Below are 24461 nucleotides of genomic sequence, written 5' to 3'. Positions count from 1 at the left end.
AAAATAGAAAAATTAAAAATAAAAATAAAAATAAAAAATAAAATAAAAAGCTTTAAAAATAGAAAAATTTAAAAAATAAATAAAATTTAAAAATAAAATTAAAAAATAAAAAGCTTTAAAAATAGAAAAATTAAAAATATAAATTAAAAAAATAATATTAAAAAATAAAATAAAAAGCTTTAAATATAAAAAAACATCAAATAAAAAATAAAATTAAAAAAACCAAAAACTTTGAAAATAGAAAAATTAAAAATATAAATTAAATTAAAATTAAGAAAATAAACTAAAAAGCTTTAAAAATAGAAAAATTAAAAATAAAAAGAAAATTAAAAATAAAATTAAAAAATAAAATAAAAGGCTTTAAAAATAGAAAAATAAAAAATAAACATCAAATAAAAACTAAACATCAAATAAAAAATAAAATTAAAAAATAAAAAGCTTCAAAAATAGAAAAATTTTAAAAATAAAGAAAATTTAAAAATAAAATAAAAAAAAGCTTTAAAAATAGAAAAATTAAAAATAAAAATAAAAATAAAAAATAAAATAAAAAGCTTTAAAAATAGAAAAATTTAAAAAATAAATAAAATTTAAAAATAAAATTAAAAAATAAAAAGCTTTAAAAATAGAAAAATTAAAAATATAAATTAAAAAAATAATATTAAAAAATAAAATAAAAAGCTTTAAATATAAAAAAAAATCAAATAAAAAATAAAATTAAAAAAACCAAAAACTTTGAAAATAGAAAAATTAAAAATATAAATTAAATTAAAATTAAGAAAATAAACTAAAAAGCTTTAAAAATAGAAAAATTAAAAATAAAAAGAAAATTAAAAAATAAAATAAAAAATAAAAAGCTTTAAAAATAGAAAAATTTAAAAAATAAATAAAATTAAAAAAGCTTTAAAAATTGAAAAATTAAAAATATAAATTAAATAAAAAATGAAAAAAATAAAATAAAAAGCTTTAAAAATAGAAAAATTAAAAATAAAAATCAAATAAAAATAAAATTAAAAAATAAAATAAAAAGCTTTTAAAATAGAAAAATTAAAAAAAATTAAAAAAAATAAAAATATTTAAAAATAGAAAAATCAAAAATATAAATAAAATAAAAATTAAAAAATAAAAAGCTTTAAAAATAGAAAAATTAAAAATATAAATGAAATTAAAACATAAAATTTAAAAAATAAAATTAATTAAAAATAAATGAAAAACAAAATAAAAACGGAAAATGATGTAAAGTACCATAAAAGTTGCCGAAAAGGTAGTGCCGTAAAGCGCGACTGTCGTAAAAACTGCCGTAAAGCGCGACTGTCGTAAAAGGTGCCGTAAAGCGCGACTGTCGCAAAAGGTGCCGTAAAGCGCGACTGTCGTAAAAGGTGCCGTAAAGCGCGACTGTCGTAAAAGGTGCCGTAAAGCGCGACTGTCGTAAAACTGCCGTAAAGCGCGACTGTCGTAAAAGGTGCCGTAAAGCGCGACTGTCGTAAAAGGTGCCGTAAAGCAGAACTGTCGTAAAAGGTGCCGTAAAGCAGAACTGTCGTAAAAGGTGCCGTAAAGCGCGACTGTCGTAAAAGGTGCCGTAAAGCGCGACTGTCGTAAAAGGTGCCGTAAAGCGCGACTGTCGTAAAAGGTGCCGTAAAGCAGAACTGTCGTAAAAGGTGCCGTAAAGCGCGACTGTCGTAAAAGGTGCCGTAAAGCGCGACTGTCGTAAAAGGTGCCGTAAAGCGCGACTGTCGTAAAAGGTGCCGTAAAGCGCGACTGTCGTAAAAGGTGCCGTAAAGCAGAACTGTCGTAAAAGGTGCCGTAAAGCGCGACTGTCGTAAAAGGTGCCGTAAAGCGCGACTGTCGTAAAAGGTGCCGTAAAGCAGAACTGTCGTAAAAGGTGCCGTAAAGCAGAACTGTCGTAAAAGGTGCCGTAAAGCGCGACTGTCGCAAAACTGCCGTAAAGCGCGACTGTCGTAAAAGGTGCCGTAAAGCGCGACTGTCGTAAAAGGTGCCGTAAAGCGCGACTGTCGTAAAAGGTGCCGTAAAGCGCGACTGTCGTAAAAGGTGCCGTAAAGCAGAACTGTCGTAAAAGGTGCCGTAAAGCGCGACTGTCGTAAAAGGTGCCGTAAAGCAGAACTGTCGTAAAAGGTGCCGTAAAGCGCGACTGTCGTAAAAGGTGCCGTAAAGCAGAACTGTCGTAAAAGGTGCCGTAAAGCAGAACTGTCGTAAAAGGTGCCGTAAAGCGCGACTGTCGTAAAAGGTGCCGTAAAGCGCGACTGTCGTAAAAGGTGCCGTAAAGCGCGACTGTCGTAAAACTGCCGTAAAGCGCGACTGTCGTAAAAGGTGCCGTAAAGCGCGACTGTCGTAAAAGGTGCCGTAAAGCGCGACTGTCGTAAAAGGTGCCGTAAAGCGCGACTGTCGTAAAAGGTGCCGTAAAGCAGAACTGTCGTAAAAGGTGCCGTAAAGCGCGACTGTCGTAAAAGGTGCCGTAAAGCAGAACTGTCGTAAAAGGTGCCGTAAAGCGCGACTGTCGCAAAACTGCCGTAAAGCGCGACTGTCGTAAAAGGTGCCGTAAAGCGCGACTGTCGTAAAAGGTGCCGTAAAGCGCGACTGTCGTAAAAGGTGCCGTAAAGCAGAACTGTCGTAAAAGGTGCCGTAAAGCGCGACTGTCGTAAAAGGTGCCGTAAAGCAGAACTGTCGTAAAAGGTGCCGTAAAGCAGAACTGTCGTAAAAGGTGCCGTAAAGCGCGACTGTCGTAAAAGGTGCCGTAAAGCGCGACTGTCGTAAAAGGTGCCGTAAAGCGCGACTGTCGTAAAAGGTGCCGTAAAGCAGAACTGTCGTAAAAGGTGCCGTAAAGCGCGACTGTCGTAAAAGGTGCCGTAAAGCGCGACTGTCGTAAAAGGTGCCGTAAAGCGCGACTGTCGCAAAAGGTGCCGTAAAGCGCGACTGTCGCAAAACTGCCGTAAAGCGCGACTGTCGTAAAAGGTGCCGTAAAGCGCGACTGTCGCAAAACTGCCGTAAAGCAACAGTGTCGTAAAAGGTGCAGTTTTACGACAGTCGCGCTTTATGACACTAACTTTTATGCAACTTTTATGATACTTTACAGCATTTTACGGATTTTATTTTGTTTTTTATAACTTTTTAATTAATTTTATTTTTTTAATTTAATTTTTTTTTAATTTTTATTTTTAATTTTTCTATTTTTAAAGCTTTTTTTATTGTTTTAATTTTATTTTTTATTTAATTTTTAGTTTTAATTTTTTTTTTTTTAATAATTTATTTTATTTTTTTATTTTTATTTCTATCTTAATTTTTAGTTTTGATTTTTTTATTTTTAAAGCATTTATTTTTTTTACTTTTTATTTAATTTTTTTATTTATCTATTTTTAAAGCTTTTTATTTTGTTTTTTTATTTTTTATTTAATTTTTATTTTTTATTTTTCTATTTATAAACCATTAATTTTATTTTTTTAATTTTATTTTTTATTCAATTTTTATTTTTGCTTTACCTATTTTTAAAGCATTTATTTTAATTATTTTTTATTTCATTTTTATTTTTTATTTTTCTATTTTTAAAGCTTTTTATTTTTTTTTTAATTTTATTTTTAATTTAATTTTTAGTTTTCATTTTTCTATTTATAAACCATTTATTTTATTTTTTCATTTTACTTTTTATTTAATTTTTATTTTTTATTTTTCTATTTTTAAAGCTTTTTATTTTATTTTTTAATTTTTATTTTTATTTAATTTTTAGTTTTAATTTTTTTATTTTTAAAGCATTTTTTTTATTTTTTTAATTTTATTTTTATTTCATTTTTAGTTTAATTTTTTAATTTTTAAACTATTTATTTTATTTTTTTCATTTTATTTTTTATTTTATTTTTTGCTTTTTCTATTTTTAAAGCATTTATTTTATTTTTTTAATTTAATTTTTTATTTAATTTTTAGTTTTAATTTTTTTATTTTTAAAGCATTTATTTTATTTATTTTTTATTTCATTTTTATTTTTTATTTTTCTATTTTTAAAGCTTTTTTTATTTTTTATTTAATTTTTAGTTTTCATTTTTCTATTTATAAACCATTTATTTTATTTTTTCATTTTATTTTTTATTTAATTTTTATTTTTGCTTTACCTATTTTTAAAGCATTTATTTTATTTATTTTTTATTTAATTTTTATTTTTTATTTTTCTATTTTTAAAGCTTTTTATTTTATTTTTTAATTTTTATTTTTATTTAATTTTTAGTTTTCATTTTTCTATTTATAAACCATTTATTTTATTTTTTCACTTTATTTTTTATTTAATTTTTATTTTTTATTTTTCTATTTTTAAAGCTTTTTATTTTATTTTTTAATTTTTATTTTTATTTAATTTTTATTTTTAATTTTTTTTATTTTTAAAGCATTTTTTTTATTTTTTTAATTTTATTTTTATTTCATTTTTAGTTTAATTTTTTTATTTTTAAACTATTTATTTTATTTTTTTCATTTTATTTTTTATTTTATTTTTTGCTTTTTCTATTTTTAAAGCATTTATTTTATTTTTTTAATTTAATTTTTTATTTAATTTTTAGTTTTAATTTTTTTATTTTTAAAGCATTTATTTTATTTATTTTTTATTTCATTTTTATTTTTTATTTTTCTATTTTTAAAGCTTTTTTTATTTTTTATTTAATTTTTAGTTTTCATTTTTCTATTTATAAACCATTTATTTTATTTTTTCATTTTATTTTTTATTTAATTTTTATTTTTGCTTTACCTATTTTTAAAGCATTTATTTTATTTATTTTTTATTTAATTTTTATTTTTTATTTTTCTATTTTTAAAGCTTTTTATTTTATTTTTTAATTTTTATTTTTATTTAATTTTTATTTTTAATTTTTTTATTTTTAAAGCATTTATTTTATTTTTTTAATTTTATTTTTATTTCATTTTTAGTTTAAATTTTTTTATTTTTAAACTATTTATTTTATTTTTTTCATTTTATTTTTTATTTTATTTTTTGCTTTTTCTATTTTTAAAGCATTTATTTTATTTTTTTAATTTAATTTTTTATTTAATTTTTAGTTTTGATTTTTTTATTTTTAAAGCATTTGTTTTATTTTTTAATTTTTATTTAATTTTTATTTTTGATCTTTCTATTTTTAAAGCTTTTTTTTTTATGTAATTTTTAGTTTTAATTTTTTTATTTTTAATGCATTTCTTTTATTTTTTAATTTTATTTTTTATTTATTTTTAGTTTTGATTTTTCTATTTTTAAAGCATTTCTTTTATTTTTTTAAATTTTATTTAATTTTTAGTTTTAATTTTTCTATTTTTAAAGCATTTATTTTATTTTTAAATTTTTATTTTATTTTTATTCTTTATTTTTCTATTTTTAAAGCTTTTTATTTTTTTAATTTTCTATTTTATTTAATTTTTTTTATTTTCCCAGTTTTAAATTATTTATTTTATTTTTGTATTTTATTTTTTATTTAACCTTTATTTTTAATTTTTCTATTTATAAATCTTTTTATTTGATTTTATTTGGTGCTTTCCAGACCAACTCAAGCTGGTGATTGTGTTGGTGTTTGAGGGTCTTGCAGTTACCCCAATTAATAGGTAGAGATGATGTTTCAAGGCCACAGTGTTACAGGTAGGGGTTAAACAGTTTTTTAGGGTCTTTCAGGTGATTTTTCAGGGATTTTGAGGGATATTTTAGGGGTTTTTTTGCAGGAGTTTTTTAGGAAATCTCTGGAAATGTTTAGGATACCTTTAGGGCTTTTTAAGGGCTTTTAAAATAATTTTTAGGGTGTTTTAATGACTGTCTTACCCGGGGCGCCCCAGCCAGCCAAGCCCCCCTGTGCCGGCACTGCGGCGCTCCAGCCCAGCCTCCCGTCAGCATCGCCTGTGGTCGCTTCCCCTCTCCTGCCGCCGCTGCTGCATGGCGGGCCGAGCCGTGCCTTCCCCACCGCACCCTCCCGCTTCAGAGCTGCTGGATGGCGTGGCTCCGCCGCCTCCTGCAACCGTGGGCATCCCGGCGTTCCCTTCCACGGCCGCAGCCCCGTTCCCGTTCCCACAGCTCCGCCGCCTCCCGCACCCCCCGGCCCGCCTGCCACCATGATGACTGCCTGCACTGCCGTAGTGACGGAACCCACACACGCGCAGTTGCTACAACCCAGCACCAGTGATATCACTCCGCGCTGACTCATCGAACCACAGCGCTGCTTCCGGGATCAGCCGCACACATGCGCAGTTCTATCTCCACGGCCCCGCTGCCACCCCCCACTGCTTTCGCCGCAGTTTTGGAACAGCCCGGTCCCGGTTGCGAGCCGCTGCGTGCCGCTGTCCGGCCACAGCCGGCATCCATGTGCCCTGTCACACCACTTCTGCCGCCACTGTGTCTGTACACGGCACCACAGCAGGCGAAAACTGCAGCGCCTTGCATGTATCCTTCCGCATCTCCCCTTCTGCCGGGCACCGAGAGATCCCTCTGCAGCGCGTAACCCCGAGCAACCGATACCTGGTGTGCCTCTGCGTTTTCGCCTTCCACACTCCTAGCACCCAGCGGGACTACTTTGTGTCACGATTCATCTGCACAGCCACATCCATGCACACAAACCGTGCGACGAGGAGGAGGAGGAGGAGGTTGGAATATGACAGCTGCTTTAATAAATACAGGACAGACAGAGAATTATTTTGCCCCTGCAAATGCCAGCCCTTTGATCCCAACACAAAAGAATTTCGAAAAAGATCTGCTCCCAAATAGCTCCAGAGTCCCCTCAGTGTTTGGGACAGATTTCTCGACCCAAAATTAGACAGTAAACCCTGAAAATTCGCCAGCATTAATGCCAAAATTAGAAAACTCACAAAAATCTTTTGATAATTTTCACCTAACAGACTGGTGTGAAAAATGCCAATCACTTGCTTTTAAAATTTTTGAAAGTTTAATAGTAATAAAATGGTTATAAAAATAGTAATACAATTAGAGTAATAATAATTTGGACAATTTGAATTAGGACAATATGAGACAACAAAAACAAAGAGTTACGGATGTCCGGGTACCTTTTTCTGGGCAGCATGAGCCCGAAAAAGGACCCCCGTTAACAAAGGATTAACCTTTAAAAGCAATAGCCTGTTGCATAGTCATACACTTCATACATGATGCATCAATTCCATTCAAATACAGGATTCTGTCTGGTCATCATCCACTTCTTTCTTCTAATCCTAACAGCGCCTTGGAGGCAGGAAAAAGTTTGTTTCTTCTGATAAGAGGGCAATAAATTCTTTTTCTCTGAAAGATCTAGATCCTGAGCCAAAAATAAGTTGGTGAAACAGATGGGAAAGTGGGAAGCTGGAATTACTAGATAGGCAAAGTGAAAGTTCTTGGGTAATCTTAACTGCAAATTTTTGTGCTTTAAGTGCTTCCTTTGAAATTAAAATTTATTTCTCCAATTCATTTCTATCTCTATACCTTTTTTATAATTTTTTTGCTATAATCTTGATGTTAGATGGTTTTGGTATTTTGTGGTGCTTGTTTATGCTTTTCAAGCATTTGCAGAAATAAGTTTTCCAGAGATACATTTTTAGAAAGGTTGGGTTTTTTAAGCACAAGAGAGTCCAACTCTTTGTTTTCTGGTCATGAATTTTGTTAGATTAAAAAATGTAATTTTTTATTTGTTTTCTTCAATTGAAAAATCATGAGATTAAAAATTAGTGTCATATTCTAGGATTCTATATTCATCTGATATAAATCTTAAAGAAATTGAGGAGCTGTTTATGACGATAATACAAGAAAGCAACACTACTACTCTTCACAACACTCAAAAAAATGTAAATTGTCTTGGACAAAGCAAAAGAACACCAGTTGATCAGAATACTCCAAGTGGAGCTGTGCAGAAAGGAGTTCCTGGTTTGGTTGGTATTGAGGAAGAAATTCCAGAAGCTGTGATTGATGCAGAAAGCAACAAAGCTGCTGCAGGTAGGTTTGGAATTGCACTTTTTTCTCTTTTTGTCTTTTAAATAATTGTTCAAATACTTCTACAGTTGTAAAAATGCAGGCAAAATTAAAACTATTACAGCACAGCTGGATATTCTTTTCTATGGCCCACCTCATGATCTCACACTTTGAAGAACTGAATTGCTGCAGAAGTTAAGCAGGCACAGTTCCCAGCCTGTGTGTAGTGTAATAAATCTGGAATTGCCAGGCATCAGGCATGGTCATCACCATGTCCTGTCTTTTCCCTGGAATACAGTGAGCTCCACTCTTCACCATGTGGGACTTCCACACAGCAGAGTATCTCCCTTGTTTTCCTTTCCTAGCAAATTGCACCGGTTCCACTGCTGTTTTAGGAGGGTTCTGGAACCTTTCAGAATCTTCCATACTACAGCTCTGAATGAAATCATACAAGGAAGTGTTTAACTGCATCTTCCCCAGAGGTGCTGGCTGCTGCAGCTGTGTCAGTGCCAGGGCTCAAGCAGCACATCTGTTCAGGTGGGACCTGTGGCACTGCATCTCCCCAGACTTCCTCAGGGGCTGCTCTTCTTCAATGCAGAGGTGCCAGACCTCTGCAGAAAAGAATGAACTGGGTGCATGATTTTATGAAAGAGTAACTGTAGCTCTTCTGTAGATACCAAATAGGGAGCATTGGTCAAGTTTCTGATAAGTCAAAATAAGAAGTAAAAGGCGATGTTTGGAGAACCTTTCAGGGAAAAGCTTGAATATGCAGTAAGAAAAAATTTAATTATGTCAGATTCTTTTCAAATATTTTGTCTGTGCACTGTCAATAGTCTCTCGTACACCTGACCAAGTGAAAACAGCTTTTTCTCCCTATATGCAGGTAATTCCAAAGTAGAAACTGCATCTGTGTTAGGAGAAGACTTATTGATGCTCTACAAGAAGTGCTGTTGCCCAGATATTAATATTTGCGTAGAAGGCAAAAATTTTCAAGCTCACAGGTACATAAGTATTTACAGTAAAAAGTTTTTCAATCAATAACCATCTGGTATAAAATGCCGCTGTTACTGTTATCTAAAAGAAGCTTTTGCTGGTGCTGTTCTGTAGCTGTGAACTGTTACAGGTTTTAGGTCTTATGTGTGGAGTGGCTGTACTTTGATATTAATGAATATAATTTATCATCAACTGCCACTATTTTGAAAACAACTGTGCTTTTAGCAGTTTTAAGATTGCCACTGTAATCTCATATATTGAGTAAATACTTATGGAAATACTTGTAGATTTTTTTCCTAAATATATATATATATATATATATATATATGAGTAACAAAATAATTTTAAAAAACTGTGATCTGCAAAAAAATCTACTAATAAACTATTCAGTTACTAACACTGAATAAAATTTCCATATAGGCAGAAAATTTCTGGAGCAGTAATTTTTGTTCTGGCTCTTGAGAATCTGTGCATACAAGATCTGGTTTTACTTTCATTACTTCAGTTATGTAGATGTAAAGATTGTCAGGAGCCTTTCCTAGATTGAAAGTCCAAGACCGTTTAAGAACTTTGGCTTATTGTACTCCTGTGGCTTGGGAAAGCAAATTAAAGTGTCAGTACCATTCTCTGTAGCTTTGATATGTCTGTTTACATTTGAGATAGCAAACTAGACAGCCTGTATTTTGTTCCCTTTGAGTATATAAAGTAACTGAGAGAGACTATAAAACCCCTCCATTACTTTTAGTACTTTCTCAACACAAAACTGGAGGGACAGTTTGTTACTGACATTACAGTATCTTTAGAGAAGGTATATCACAATTGTGTGGGTATTTGGATATATGCTACATTTTCAGAATGAAGTGTAGGAAAGAATGTTTGTTTCTTCTGGTCTACATAATATGTTCTCAGATACGTAAGTTTGAAAAACAAATGCTTTAATGCAGAAAAAATACTGCAACAAAGAGCTTCTATCAGCAGAGCTTTAATTTAGGCCACTTGCTGCCTGGAGCTATGTATCTAGTTTAACTAGCATCAAAAGATACAGCAGTAAATCATAGAGAAAACAAGGATGTTCTGAAACAGGCCCAGGACTTGAGCTCGTTTTAGCACTGGGTCATGTGAACAGTAGGAGCTAATAAGGGCAATGGGACTTTCATTGTGGTGAAAGCACCACAATGATTTGCTTACTGTAAGGGGGTTTTTTTAAGTTCTCAACCAGGAGACAGGCTAGGCCCCCAGAGTTCCCCACCACTTGTGTCAGTATTCCTTACCTTCTCATGAAGTCCTGTGAACTTCCAATAGACTTCAGTGTTGCTGGTTTATGTCTTCCTAGTGTTGCATTCTTACAGAGCTCTGCATGAAACAAGTCAGATTTGGTTGGTAATAAAACTGGCACCAACCATCACTGTAGGAAAGCACAGAGAAATTTATTTCAAAATAATTTAGCATCTCCATATACTTTATATGCTGATAAAATTTAAATTTAGGTACTGCATATTTGTCCATATTCTGCTGAATACCTGTCTTACTTAAAATGAGTCTTTGAAATACCCATTCTAACTATGCCCTTGAAGATGATTGATCACTGTTCATTACTAAAATTTATTTCTAAATTTAATAAAACTGGATATTTTAATTTAATAAAAAACTAGAGATAAGTGTATTCCGTATCTCTATGACACTGTGTTACTGAATCTTATTAAAAAAGATGGTGTGTGCACCCAGAATTACATGCACTTCAGGTTAGGATGTAATACCCAATTTCATGTCGATGTATTTCACTAAGATATGAAGCGTTCAGTAAAAGCTTTGTTTTATTATTTTTACTGGATGACTCACAGGAGGAATGTGCAAGAAGTTTCTAATTTAAAGTATTGAGACTTCTGAAGCAGGAGGAGGGAGGAGAGATGAGAGAATACAGAATATAGAATGACTGTAAAAGAGACCATAAATAGTGTTCTTCATGCTTCTTCCTACGCAAAATGAGAGCACTCAGAAACATTTTAGGAGACAAATACATGTAACAGAAAGGATTCTCAAGCCTAGTATAACATTTTGCTTTTTCTGCCACAGGAAATACGTGACATAAGCTAATTTTAGAAATAATAGGAGGCTTACAAAGTGTAATGAAAAAATTCTATGTATGAGAATATTATCTGTGGCTGTGGTAAGCCAGATAAGATACATAAAGGCTAACACTGTAACTGGTGTGGATCTGGGAAACTGAAATCACAAAGCAGTTTTCATCCACTATCTTGTCTTCCTCTCTGCCACTACACTTCCACCTGAAGAGTCCTGTTGAAAAGGTCTTCTTAGCTGATATTTTGAAGACTGATACTGATAGAGATGCTGAGCTCCACAGACTGCAGCTCTGGGGTTTCTTTATTCTCTTTTATGGATGTAGTAGTAAACTGAATTAGCCCCGTTATGGCCAGTTATGTGCTTTTTAAATATAGAAGGGCAGTAAGTGTAAACAGAAGTAGCTGACAGCCCTTGTTGTAAAAACACATCTTATTGTCCCAGCATGTGCTAATAGCAAGTTTTGTTTGACTTTTGGTGGGTAGAAAATTCTGAATACATGACATTTCATACTTGTCATTTTGATAAATCCACATTTTGCAATATAAGAAGAATTTAAGATGTTCAGTATATAATTACTTATAATGGGACTGTAAAAACTATTTATTTACTTTATTTAATAACTGTTATTTACTCTAATTTGGTAAATAAAGCAGGATAAATAAATGTGAAATTTTATATAAAAGGAAGATGCTTGTGGTAATAGATTTCCTCTGTGTGAATCTCAAAGTCAAACTGAAAACAAGCTTTAACTGAAAAATTTATAGAGTACTGTTTGGTTTTTCTGTAGCATATTTTGAAATTCCAAATGTACTGGGAGAAAAGGCATGCAGTGCACAGCTGACACCTTAATGCATAAAGGGCAAAGATTTAAGTCAATGTTATCAAAGAGTCTCATCATGAATATTTGTATGTAGTGGAATAATGTTTACTTTTTCTCTCTCAGGGCCATTTTATGTGCCAGATCTAGTTACTTTGCTGCTATGCTGAGTGGAAGTTGGGCTGAGAGCTCTCAAGAGCACATCACTCTTCAAGGGTAAGTGTTGTCTCTGCAAGTCGTGTGGGAGCAAAGGTAGGCAATTTACAATCACTGCAAATATGTAACAACTGTGCTGTGAACAGAGCGCTGAAGATTAATATGCCTTGACACTTTTCTCCAGCCTGATACATTTCCTGAGTACTGTTTTGACTTCAGGATGAAACTCTGTGTGTAGTGTATTTGTTAATATTGTCAGATGATTCAGAAAAGTCTTTTTCATCAGCAGAAGGGCACTAATCCTTTTGTGTAGAGTATGTTTTAATATTCACAATCTTCTCAAAAATTCTTTTCTTTCACGTCTTGTTGTACATGTCATGAAATGTGAGTGTCTGAACAATGTATTTTCCTACGTATTTGTACAATAAGTACATTTAAAATGTAAAGATAAATAACATTTCCTATATAGTGTTTAATTATGATATTTCAGCAGCATACACTAAAGCAATTTTATATAGTGGGCTTGTTCACCATGGCTTTCTGCATGAGAATAATGGAGCTGTCACTGTAGGATGAATACTTAAGACTTCATAGATAAGCTGGGGACTGTTCTTTTCAGTAGTTAGGTTAGAGCTCTTTTCAGTATCAGAAAACTCTTTTGAAATACATTCAATTTCCTTTAAAAGCAGAGGAGTACTGATCCATGTACATGTTAGCTTTTGTTTCCAGGCATGATGTTGGTTGACTCAGTTTTCTTCAGAAAGAACTGTGTACCTTACAGTGCTGCAAAATGTAACTGCTTTGTGTTAATATAAAATCTCTTGGCCAAGTGATACTTTCTTAAATGTTCATTTTAGTTTCCTGGCAGTGTAATAATGCTGCTGCAACATCATAAAGGTTATGTGTTGATTTGGTTATAATTCCAAATCCTTATAAAGCAATATATTTGCAATTTAATTTATTCCTTCGTTTTTATGGTTTTTAGAGGCTGATACTCTGGTGTTTACACTTATCTCTCTGTAATTGATTTCTCTGTGGTTAAGAAATTAAGAAATGCCTCTACTTATTTTTCAGTAGAGGCATTCTCTGGAGAAGTACTGAACCCTTATATGAGACTGTTCTCATGCCAATGTCTCATAATTTCTGTTATTATGAGTCATATGCATAATTTTACCTTTTCCAGTTCACTTTTCTGCTTAGTGCTGTTTTCTACAACACTTACAAATGAAGTACATATGGCTTACTCTGAAATAATGAAAATTCTGCTTAAGGTAACAGCTGTCAAGGCTGTGGGGAAACTCCTCCTCGCTGCCTTTATGGCTGTTGTGTGTGCTGCTATACAGGGAGACAGCTGTGCTGATTTGGCTTCTTTGCATTTGCAGCACTGGGTTCTTTTCCTTTTGCTTTTAGTCACCCATGTCAATTGCTTCAACATGTCTGACGTTTTAAAGGGTCTTAGCTCTGCATGAATATTCCATTTACACCAATGCACACAGCACTTGTGGGTCCTGAAGACTCCACACAAAGATGTACGTGCACAAGTACAAGAAAGTGTTGTTCAGATCATGTCCATCACTGAGGCATTCTGTGCCCTTCTGCATTAAGGTGCTGGGACTGTGAAAGGATGCAAACACTGCTGTGTGGGTCTGCCAGCTTTCTTAATCTGAATAAACACTAAATATTCCGAGGAACATTTCTACTTTGTATTGTAATAAAACTACTAAATATATATTTTAGTGTGGCATGAACAAAAATATATCATAAAATAAAGAGAGTAATTAATTACAATAAAACAATTTTAAAATATATAATTACTTAATAGTTGACTTACTGCTGGTAAAGAGCTTGGCAATGATGAAAAAATCCTTCTCTATTACCAGTGTAAATAATATAGTTAGTATTGGTCTGCTTATTGCTTATTTTTAAAGATCTGAAGAAAGTTTCAGCAAATCTATTGAGTAGCTAAATTCACCCCAAGTGTAGTCCATTTAGATACTTCTGTATTGCAAAATCTTATTGCTTTAATTTTTTTTATCAGATCATTTGCCTTCCATTCACAGAGCAGCTGGATGATGTATCAGCTTTTTTGCCAACTTCCTTTGGCTAAGAAATGCGATGCATTTTATTATGGGCATGTCTTTATTTGTATTTTTTCACTCTTTTTTGCAGCATAAGCCATGCAGAAATGAATGTCGTCTTGCATTCTATATATGGAGCTATTTTGGACTTCCCAGACAAAGTTGATGTTGGGTATATGTCAAATTTTATTATTCTTTTTTAATTTTAGTTTGTGCTTGTTTGATTGTTCTGTATTTTCTCAGTTAAAAATCAAAAGGAAGACTCAAAAAATAAAAAAGCTGTTGAAGAAATCTTATTTATTTGACAGGTACTGGAAAAGGTATGCCAGCTGGTTTTGGAATACTCTATGAGGAGAGTGAAAAACAGGATGATGTTTTATACCAAAATAATTCCCAATTGGCCTGTACCTTCCTTTTAGTTTTCAGACAATATATATACAATGTGTGATAGTATATAATAGGTAATATTTTTAATTTTTTTTTGAATAAAAAATAAATAAATTTTAAATTTTCATCACTCAAGGTGATGAAAAGGTGAATTAGTCTTAGATCCATGAAGGATGACATATAGGAACTAATGTAAATGTTGGCATTTTCTTCTGGGATCATTTTTAAGCACAGTTTTATACATAATCCTGTATTAGTGAAGTAAAATCTGAAATTTGTGAATTATTCTCTGTAACCATTTATATAGTAGGTGATGAACTCTTGCCACTAAACATTAAAATGCTACCATTTCCTAAAAATATGGAATTGTTTATAATGTGTCCCAATACCAATGTTTAGCTAATTAATTGATACAGAAAAAAAAATAATATAAAATAATTAATAGTTTGCTCACTCTGCTTTTTAAGAATGTCATCAGTAACATTTTATGTAATCTTTGGGAAAAACCTTACAAAATTCCAGAACTCCACTGGCACAAATATTTTTTTCATTTGCTATCCTAGAGAAACTGAGAGTCTTCTAAACAGGTCTCAGCTAGTGACTGAGGCTTGTTTTTATACAGGCTGAACTCCATGGCTGGGAGGCTCTTATTAGGTCAATATGTTTCTGCTTTGAAGATTATTCTTTGGCAAGTGTCACACTTGGTTATCAGTCTCTTTCTGCAGTAAGTTCTGACTGAACCAAGAGGTAAAGTTAGCATGTAAATTGTCCTGTAAGGAAAATTCATATATCACAAGGATTTTTAATTCCTGTCACTACTGCTTTCTCTTCAGTCACATGTTGGGCATTGCAGACATGTATGGGCTGGATGGACTAAAAGAAGTAGCTATCTACATTTTGAAAAGAGATTACTGCAATTTTTTCCAAAAGGTATGTCACTTCTCATGCTACTTGGTGAGCTACAGAGCCTGAGAATTTCAAATCTATTGCTGAACACTAAATCATAGTGACAAGATATGTAAAAACTACGTGTGATCGAGGTGCTGGCTGAAGTCAACAGTCCCTGTTCTCAGGTGTGGATCTGGGATAGGTGGTGGGAGTAAGGCCTGTGATAGCATCACCTATTTATAGACACTTGGAAACCCCAGCTGATTAAAAGCAGTATTCCACGTGATTAATTCAATGTACTAAATTACACTCAGGGTAGTTTAATATATGCTATTGTAAATGTAACTGTTCTTGGTGGGCATGTGGAAATGCTATATATTTGTGTATCTTGTTTCATGGGCATGTATTTAGAAAAAAAAGTCTGCTCAATGAAAATTGGTTTTAAAACAAACACCTGCTTAGAATTGAGCATTTCTACACATTAGGCTCATGAGGCTGAATTCTGCTTTACTGACATGTGGAAATAGATGACTGCATAAAGGCAAACAAACTTAAATACCATGGCAGCTGACATTCCTTCTGAATCCTTGAACTGAAGATTTTGTATTTCTGTGTGGTTTCTGTAAATCAAATGTACAATAACTGTGATAATTTTCTAACATCTCTAGCCTGTTCCTGGCAAACAGCAACCTGTACTAGAATGCATGGCTATTGCTCATTCATTGGGAGTGGAAAACCTATATGCTGCTTGCATGAAGTAAGTAAAATAAAATAAAATTGTTTTTATCTGCTTTCTGTTGAAATTATTTTATTTTGGCATATGAAATGTCTACATTTTAAATGTTTTTTCTTCACAATACTTTAGAGGTATCACTTATGCTAACAAGTGAAGATAGAACATTTTTCATCTTCCTTACCTAAGAATGGCTCTCTTTTCAACAGATGGGTAGGAAAACATTTTGCAAGATGTTTTTCAGAGAAAAGCTTTGCCAATTTACCTACTGATCTTCAGAACAATTGTCTTGTTACATTGATTAACTCTTTGGTAAGTAGTGTGCTTTGTAGAAAAATAGAGCGATGTGAATTTTTTCCTTATTTAGCAGTACAATGTAATTTAAGAGCTAATGAATACAGTTTCTTAAATCTGTAGTACATTTATACTATGTAAAAGTTCCAATTAAAATAACAATTTTAAAAACTATTTTGATGTGAAATGTCATTGTTATGCTTCATGACACACAGTCCACCGTAATAATAGAAAATATGTTTATGAAACACAACTGTGACATCATAATGCAACATTATGGAAGTGTTCAAGGCCAGATTGGATGGGGCTCTGAGAAGCCTGGTCTAGTGGAAAATATCCCTGCCTACAGCAGGAGGGTTGTGATTAGAGGACCTGTAAGGTCCCTTTCAACCCAGGCCATCCTATCATTCTCTGATTATGTATTTGCATAGTGAGAAACAGGAAATCACTCTATCAATTTCTGTGTTATGTGGTGGCATACATCATTTGTGATTGCCTTCTCATCTTTGCCTAATTTGGAAAAAATTGATTTCATTTTTTTTCAGACCTCAGGTGGTCACTGGCTATCAGGGATCATAAGTTATTTGTTTACAGGCAGGCTGACTTTACAAAAATAAAGTAGCAGTATGGTATCCATATCTTTTACTTCTCAGATAACAGTACTACACTGGTCCCCCCAAAGCTCAGCTTTCATTTTTTGTAGCACTTACTTACATTGTTCCAATTTAGACCTGCCTAAATTTAAGTATTTTCTAATTGTATTTCTGTATAGAACTATGCTTAGAGCTGACTTAAGGTAACTGATTTGAACTAGACCTGTTAACAGAAATTTTCCCAAGTACTCAGCCTGTAATACACTGAATTGTAACAGATATTTGAACAGTATGTAGAAATAAAGGTAAATCTGTAGAGCTGTTGCCAAACATGACTGTCTATGTATGTAACTGTAATGTGGATTGTCACAAACAAAATGTAATCTAACTAGCTCAGGTAAATTCACAGCATGATTTTGGTTCTAGCACACAACCCAACTAAATATGTGACATATATCTCATGCTGAAGTCCTTGTCCCTGTGTCTGTGCTACTGTGTTACCTACCCACACTAAATAGGTCTGGTGAGGCCATGCAGTGTCAAACATAGCCCTGGTTCAAGACTTGTGCTCTTGAATGGTTCTGGCCAAGAACTACCCCTTGCTGAAAGGACTGTGAAGCCTTCTTGGGACTGGCTTTTTTTCAGGATTTCTGTGATGAAGTACTTAAAATGCTGAGGCCAGCAGGTCAGCTAGGAGTAGCAGCAGCAACTGCATATTCAGGTGAAAGCCTGAAAAATGAGAGATTGCAGAGCTATGTGCCTTTAGGTTAGATATTAGGTAAAGGTTCTTCCCCCAGAGGGTGTTTGGGCACTGGGACAGGCTCCCCAGGGCAGTGGTCACAGCACCAGCCTGGCACAGCTCCAGAAGTGTTTGGACAGTGCTCTCAGGCACAGGGTGGGACTCTGGGGGATGGTGCTGTGCTGGGCCAGGGGTTGGAATACCTGTGAGGGTATCCTTCCAGCTCTGCTGTCATTCTCTGGTCAAGAGAAGCTTGAGAATATCCACAGTTATAAAACCTGAGCAGTTCTACCACAATGCATCAATCTAACAGAATAAAGATGGCAGCCATAATACCTCAAGAGTATGTCTAGTATCTCAAGGTGCTGGATATTCTGCCACTGTATTATATCAGCATACTGAGCTGTTCCTAGGATATACACATAGCAATGTGTAAAATTTTAGAAGTTTTAAGTAACATTTTCAGATACAGGTCAGTTCATTCTGATCTACAGCTGTTCATAGTTAAACCACCACCCACCTCCAGCTCCAAACTACCTCAGGTGTGTACTGTAGCTATAAGCACATGTTGACACAGTTTTAGGTTCTTTAGGCCCTTGTGCGACATTATTGGGACAGCTGAAAGGTAAATGTTCAGGCCTTCCTTTCCCTCTGCTTATTCTAGTCAATAAAGATGCTGTGGTTACAGTTTGTGTTGAAATGCACAAACTTGCCAACATTTGCAGAACAGCCATGGCACTGTAGTACTTGGTCCTGCCCCCTTTGTGTACCCAGCTTCGCTGGAAGGTTTTTGCAGTTTGGACTAAAGTGGGTTTTAGTTCCCATATTAATGATTTAAAATTTGTGTTGGTGTGTCTTTGCAAGAGTCACTGCTATTTTATGAACTGAAGTCTTGAAAGCAGCTAGAGTTACAAAATTAAATGATAAAGCATAAGCCTCTTCTGCCCAGAGAATGGTTCTGGTGAGCATTCCTTTCAGTATTTAAGACACCCATTCCAAAAACTTGTGAAATTCCCTGGGGAGTTTTTCACAATCTGCAAAAATGCTTTAAGCCTACTTGAGGAATGAAGAAGAAAAGGTCTGACATTAATTTTGCAGGGACTACTGTACAATTCACAGTCCTTTTTCTCTGCTGCTAGAGTTCTCTTCTCTGAAACTTTAAACATTTACACCCAGTTAAACAGTATAACTCTGCTGATCCTTTAATTTACTGATGTTGGAAATGTAAAACCTAGTTAATGTGACAGCCCTTTAGAGGAAAAAAGCCAGGTGCAAAAAAAAAGGAGATTGTTGACAGGAAAATCCCTGGGAAACGACAATGATGAACACAGAAACATTAAAATGGGAGTATCATTTAAAGCACTGTCCAGGGGCTTTATGTGTGCCTATCCCCGATGTCTCAACTTCATACAAGAAAACTACTGGGTTTTTAGATAAGTAAAGTGGACTCCACTTTAAAATGGTTAGGAAAAAAGTACAATAAGAGAAGTAAAATTCAGTTAGAACCACTTCTACAAAGTGCTGATTTAATTAAAAGTCAATGAAGGCATTTTATATTTCACTGGAAGTGTCTAATGGGAGTAAATGCTTATTGCCTTGTGAGCAGGGGTTGAATTTGAGACAATTCAAAAAGCTTGTAATTGAGTCCAGTGGGAGCAAAATCAAACCATGAGCATATATGTAATTCTTAATTTACGTGTTTTGCAGAGAAGCAAACTGAGTTTGCCCAGAGATAAGTAAAATAATTTTTAAAGTATATTTTAACAATGAATGGTCAGATTTTATCTTTTAACTATAATATGCACAAAGAAGGTACTCCCTGCTAACTTGCATAGGACAAATGTGTTTGTGATCTGAATTTGCAGTAAGGGTTTTTGTGTCAAATATTTATCTGAATTGTTGCTTTTTCAAGTGTTACTGCATAATTTATCAGTGTCCTGCTAGGTCACATTGAATGGAGCTTTCAGGCCATTCTAATGTGGATAACCATAAATTCCAAGTTCTTTTCAAGTAACCGTGTTAGCCAGTAGAAGTTGCCCTCAGGTGCTGATGCAATGCATGAAAGAACCAAAGACACAGACCAGGATAATAAATATCAGCAACTCTTGTTTGCGTGTTGGAAAGGTAACTAGAAATGTAACAGTTACTTTTCTTTGAGAAACTTTAGACAACAAAGAGGGTAAATTCAGTTAAAACTCCATCTGGGAAGACAAATATTTGTTGTCTGACTCCTTTAAATAAAGCAAAAGGATTCATAATTATGAAAAAGTTTTTTTCTCTATCTGGAATGCTAGGCCATCCACACTCACCTAAAACCTCAACTTAGCAGTTTTATTAATGAATATATTACATCTTTCAGTGACCCATGATCTTTTTCTCTATTCAGCTTCTCCAGCAAACATTTGCCTTTTTTTCTTCAGGACTGCAGTATGTAATGACGCAGTTGAAAAAAATATAATAAAAGCTATTGAAAACTTTTAAACTTTACTACCTAACTTCAGGCAAAACTGAACCAATAGAGATTTCTATCTCTGCTTTAGTTTCAAAGGCACATATAATATTAAGAATTATAAACCCCAAAAATTATTTACATAAGGGAAATCATGACATGATTGGATCCCTGTGTAAAAGCTCAGTAACTGAACAGATGCTATTTTACAATCAGCAATTCTTTAGGTAATTGCTTGGCAACAGGCTAATTTCTGTTTCTGTTTCAAGAACCACAAGAATGCTGCTCTCCGTCTGATGGAGAGTGACCGGCTGATCAATAGCCTGCCCCGAGTGAAATGGACAGAGACAGCTGTGGCCTTGGCAGCACGGCTTCATGAGGAATGTGTAACCTTTATTGTTGCAAACTTCCTACACGTAGTACAAAGTGAAGGCTTCTCTGTTTTGTTGCAGGTAAAAGTGCCCTCAAGTTTTTATATGCTTCCAAATAAATTGAATTATAGCACATTTTGCAAAGATCAGGCTGCTAAATTACCAAAATAGTCTCAGCTTTTGCTTTGAGTTAAAATTCTATGGAGAAAAATGAAAAAACCCCACCAAAACTAAGAGTTTTGGGGGTGGGTTTTTTCAGGTTTGTTTTAAAGCATGTAAATGTTTTGATATACAGTGCTAATACTGCATTCAGGTTATGTGCTTCAGTTAAGCAAAAGTTCCAAGTGGTTTAGTGGGACAGTTTCTGTGTTGCTTCAAAAAAGCTTTCAGGCCCCTGAAAAAACAGCCCGGATTTACAAGACTAAGAGTATGAGCAGTGTACTCAAAGTTCTACTGATTTCTGTCATCAGTTGCACGAATGTGGCAATGCTGCAGGTTCTGGTGAGAGCTTACCCAGTCACCCAGCCTGTTCATTTCTCTTGTGAAATCTGTTTTTTTAATATGATATAATATACGGAGGAGTGAAAAAAATAAAGAGGGAAATATTAAAAGAATTTGCCTTTGGATCCAGAGTTGCATGGAGCTGTAAATTCATCACAGTGTGCTTGTTCCTAAGATTTCTGTTAACGAGTGAGGCCTCAGGATAATTTGCTAGAGGCCTGGAGAGGGGTGGGGCTGTGGAATGGATACAAAAGAAGATGCTCAGCTTTGGAATACCTCCTGCACAGCTTGATAGCAGATCCTCTCTGCTCGGTAATGCTTTTGCATACAAAGTACACGCTTTTGTTTTAAACGACTGCCTTTTGTTGTTTCCTCAGGCACAGGCAATGAGCAGCAAACCTGACCTCCTAGAACTAATTTTCAACGCAATTGAAAAAAGCATTAATAATGAAAATAGCTGCTTTCTTCTTGTAGCAGTGGATATTTTGCTGGACTCCGCAAATGTGGAGGAGATGGTAGGTTCTTAAATGTGCAGTGCTTGTACAAAAGCTACTCTGGTACAGTTTCATGCCATGGTTCAAATCAGATGATATGGTGTGAGCTCAGATGGCTCAGTCATGCAACTGGGGTCAGACAGAAAAGCATCTGCATAAATCCAAGGTCCTTTTGGAAGTACAGAAAATGAAGGCATTTGTTTACTTTAACGAGAAACCCCATCCTGGCAATAAAAGAAATCCTGTATATTACTGAAAATGTAAGTCCTATGGGCAACACTGCCCTATTGATCTTTACTATCACTTTAAATTTGTGATAAGAGAAAAACTTAGCAAAATGTTGCGTTACCTAAAACTTACAGGGGAAGAGAGTATATTCTCTTCCTTCCTAAATATTTCCCCTGCTTTTTGTGAAGCTTTTTTTTTTAACTGTCCTCTGAAGCAAGGACTGACACTTAATCCAGTGCATGTTTTTTGGATTGGGTGGAGGTGTCAGGCTCCATGTGTGTAACATACCGTGTATATTCATACAATCTAAATAATGACATTTAAGCTGTGGTTGGCTAATTCTGGGAACAATTCATAAACAGTATGACAAAGAATAAAAAATAAATGAAACATTAATTACTGCAATCTGGTGCTATTACAGATTTACTTGGTCAAAGCAATGAAAATTTAATCAAATACATTATTTTTCCCTGGAGTATTTGACCTTGTTGAGATGCAGCTGACAGTGAAGAGCTATTACGGGGTTCATTTAAAAAAAAAAGAAAAGGAAAAAAAGAGCAATGACAGTAGTGTTTACTAGTGCTGTAATTTGTAGGTTTTAAACTATAGAAAAAATCACTGTAGTGGGCAATAACCCTTCAAAAACAGCATCTCCATCTACCAGACTGTTATAAAATATAAGTGATGACATCATTGATCTAGCTTAGGGAGTAAGTAGATTCTGAAAGGAATAATGACTGGTTGCTATGACAATATGCCCCTCGCCAGCTGCTGATTTGTTACTTGAACACAGGGTTTTACGTGCAAGATCCAGGCGCTGCGTGATAAGCTCTGGGTCTTCCTGGTTCAGTCTTTTTATGCTGTTCGTCACACAGAAGGCTGGAAGCTGATGAGGCCAGACCATCAACAGAAAATACAAGCAGGTATGTCTGGCATCAAACGGCATTAGAATTTTTTAGCAATCTGTTCAGTGGATACAATGCAGATGGAATTGTGGAGCCTGATACAAATTGAAGCAAAATTTGTGCTGCTTTGTGTTTTGAAGTGGTGTTTTAGAATAGAAGCATGATGGCATGCTTAGGTAGTTTCAAAGATGGGAATCAGTAAGTCATTTTCTGTGAAGAGTCTTCCCTGCTTTTCTTTTTAGGAGTATATATGATAGAACGCCTCCACCATCATGTAGATGCATTCTATTCTTATTTACAGCTACTCTAAATTACTGAAAACACTGCAGTAGGATTAAAAACCTGATCTGCCTCATTTTTAAGGAGATAAGAGCTGTGGATGAATTAAATTTGCCCAAAGCAGATTATCCATTCCCTGCACTCCGTTTCTGTCCTTTATCGTTCTCTCCATGATGTATAAATATTGCTCGTCTCTTGCATAATGCTCGTCCTGTGCACTGGGAGCAAATGCAGAGAGCTGGGCTGCTCGGCTGGCTGGCATTGTGATCTTGTGTGTGCTGCTGCAGAGAGCCCCCAAGGAGCTGCATGGTGTGCTCTCAACATTTGAACAGACAGCACTTCCAGCAAAAAGGAGTTTTTGTTCTGAATGCTCCTTTGTTTTGAAGTACACGAGTATTCTGAGGATGTGGAACTGATGATGGAGTTCAGGTTCTGGTTTAATATTAGCTTTGACGGTACAGTGTTGTAAAAGAAAAGAATGTTAAATACTGCTCTGAATTCAAATCACTTTTGATTCGAAGGAGATGTGAACATTTTTATATCCTTAAAGACATTAGTAGCAATTTCATAATTATATACCTAGAGGTAGATGCAAATTTTATTCTACAATTACATGCTGAAAGATGCAGTGACAGTCTGTCTAAGCATGATTTAGGAATGTAGTCAAGTAATATCTCATACTACTCTGTAGAACAGGGATAGGATTGCTTCTTGATTATAAAATCCTTCAGAAGTGGAGGAGCTGTCTTTAGAAAAAAGGGTGCGTTGTCCTCATTTGGGGTGGTTTACTTTTAAGATGCTTGTGTCCCTATTGTGAATGATGCTTTGGCTACTTTACATTAGTGCTTTCAATAGAAAGAAATATTTAAAATCAAGGTGTGTCTTAATTTTCCAAACTCCATATTGCCAAAAATTGTTTTGTTTTCTTTTAGATTAAATTCTGACTAAAGTTGCATATATTTTATATATAAAAAGGCGGAAATGTTTGCATGAATTATCTGGTTTTAATTACAGGCAAAGCAATTGTACAATATTGCTAGACAAATTTTAATCTTCAGGTGAAATGCATGTAGGATAACTTAGATCAACTTTCATCTTAAAGATTTCTGGTGTGGCTTTGCTCCTAGAAATTTAGCCTATATAGCTTTAGAAGGCTATAACAGAGGAGGAAAAATGCCAAAATAAGAGCGATGATATTGTGGTTTTTTCATTTACAGCCTGTCTTGTGTTTTCTTAGGCACAAGTTTATAAGGATTTTGTCTTAATATATTGGTATGTATTAATATGCAGAGTCATTGCTAGAAAAAGGATTAGATCCCTGGGGTGCCATTTTCAGCATATCTTTTGTGTGATTTTTAGAGACTTATATAAAAATTATTTTTAGTATCTTTAGCAAGAATTCAGCAGAATTTTTGTATTATACATTAAAAAATGTTTCCATGTATAGTACCTCAGAACACGAGGCACTGAATGCCTACATTTTTTAATATATTTTTTGCAAAACCTTTCTTCCAGTTGAAATACGAATACAGACATAAATGAAACCTATCGATTCT

The 24461-nt window shown here is 34.0% G+C and overlaps 1 protein-coding gene across 1 annotated transcript in view; it reads left to right on the top strand.

The window, feature by feature from the left end:
• Window positions 1–24461, top strand: part of BTBD8 (BTB domain containing 8) — a 48041-nt gene that overhangs the window by 7707 nt on the left and 15873 nt on the right. The window contains exons 3-12 of the mRNA XM_071436302.1: window positions 7692–7942; window positions 8802–8919; window positions 11937–12026; window positions 14136–14216; window positions 15265–15361; window positions 15988–16076; window positions 16262–16364; window positions 20397–20579; window positions 21377–21514; window positions 22515–22644. Of these exons, the coding sequence (XP_071292403.1) occupies window positions 7692–7942; window positions 8802–8919; window positions 11937–12026; window positions 14136–14216; window positions 15265–15361; window positions 15988–16076; window positions 16262–16364; window positions 20397–20579; window positions 21377–21514; window positions 22515–22644 (1280 nt within the window). The remainder of the gene's footprint in view (window positions 1–7691; window positions 7943–8801; window positions 8920–11936; window positions 12027–14135; window positions 14217–15264; window positions 15362–15987; window positions 16077–16261; window positions 16365–20396; window positions 20580–21376; window positions 21515–22514; window positions 22645–24461) is intronic.

This window comes from Agelaius tricolor, unplaced genomic scaffold (assembly GCF_023055355.1).
Source record: "Agelaius tricolor isolate 1412-34295 unplaced genomic scaffold, bAgeTri1.0.p SCAF_11, whole genome shotgun sequence".
NCBI classification, from domain to species: Eukaryota; Metazoa; Chordata; class Aves; order Passeriformes; family Icteridae; genus Agelaius; species Agelaius tricolor.
Note: the sequence above shows the minus strand (reverse complement) of the source record. Positions and strands in the feature narration are given on the sequence as shown.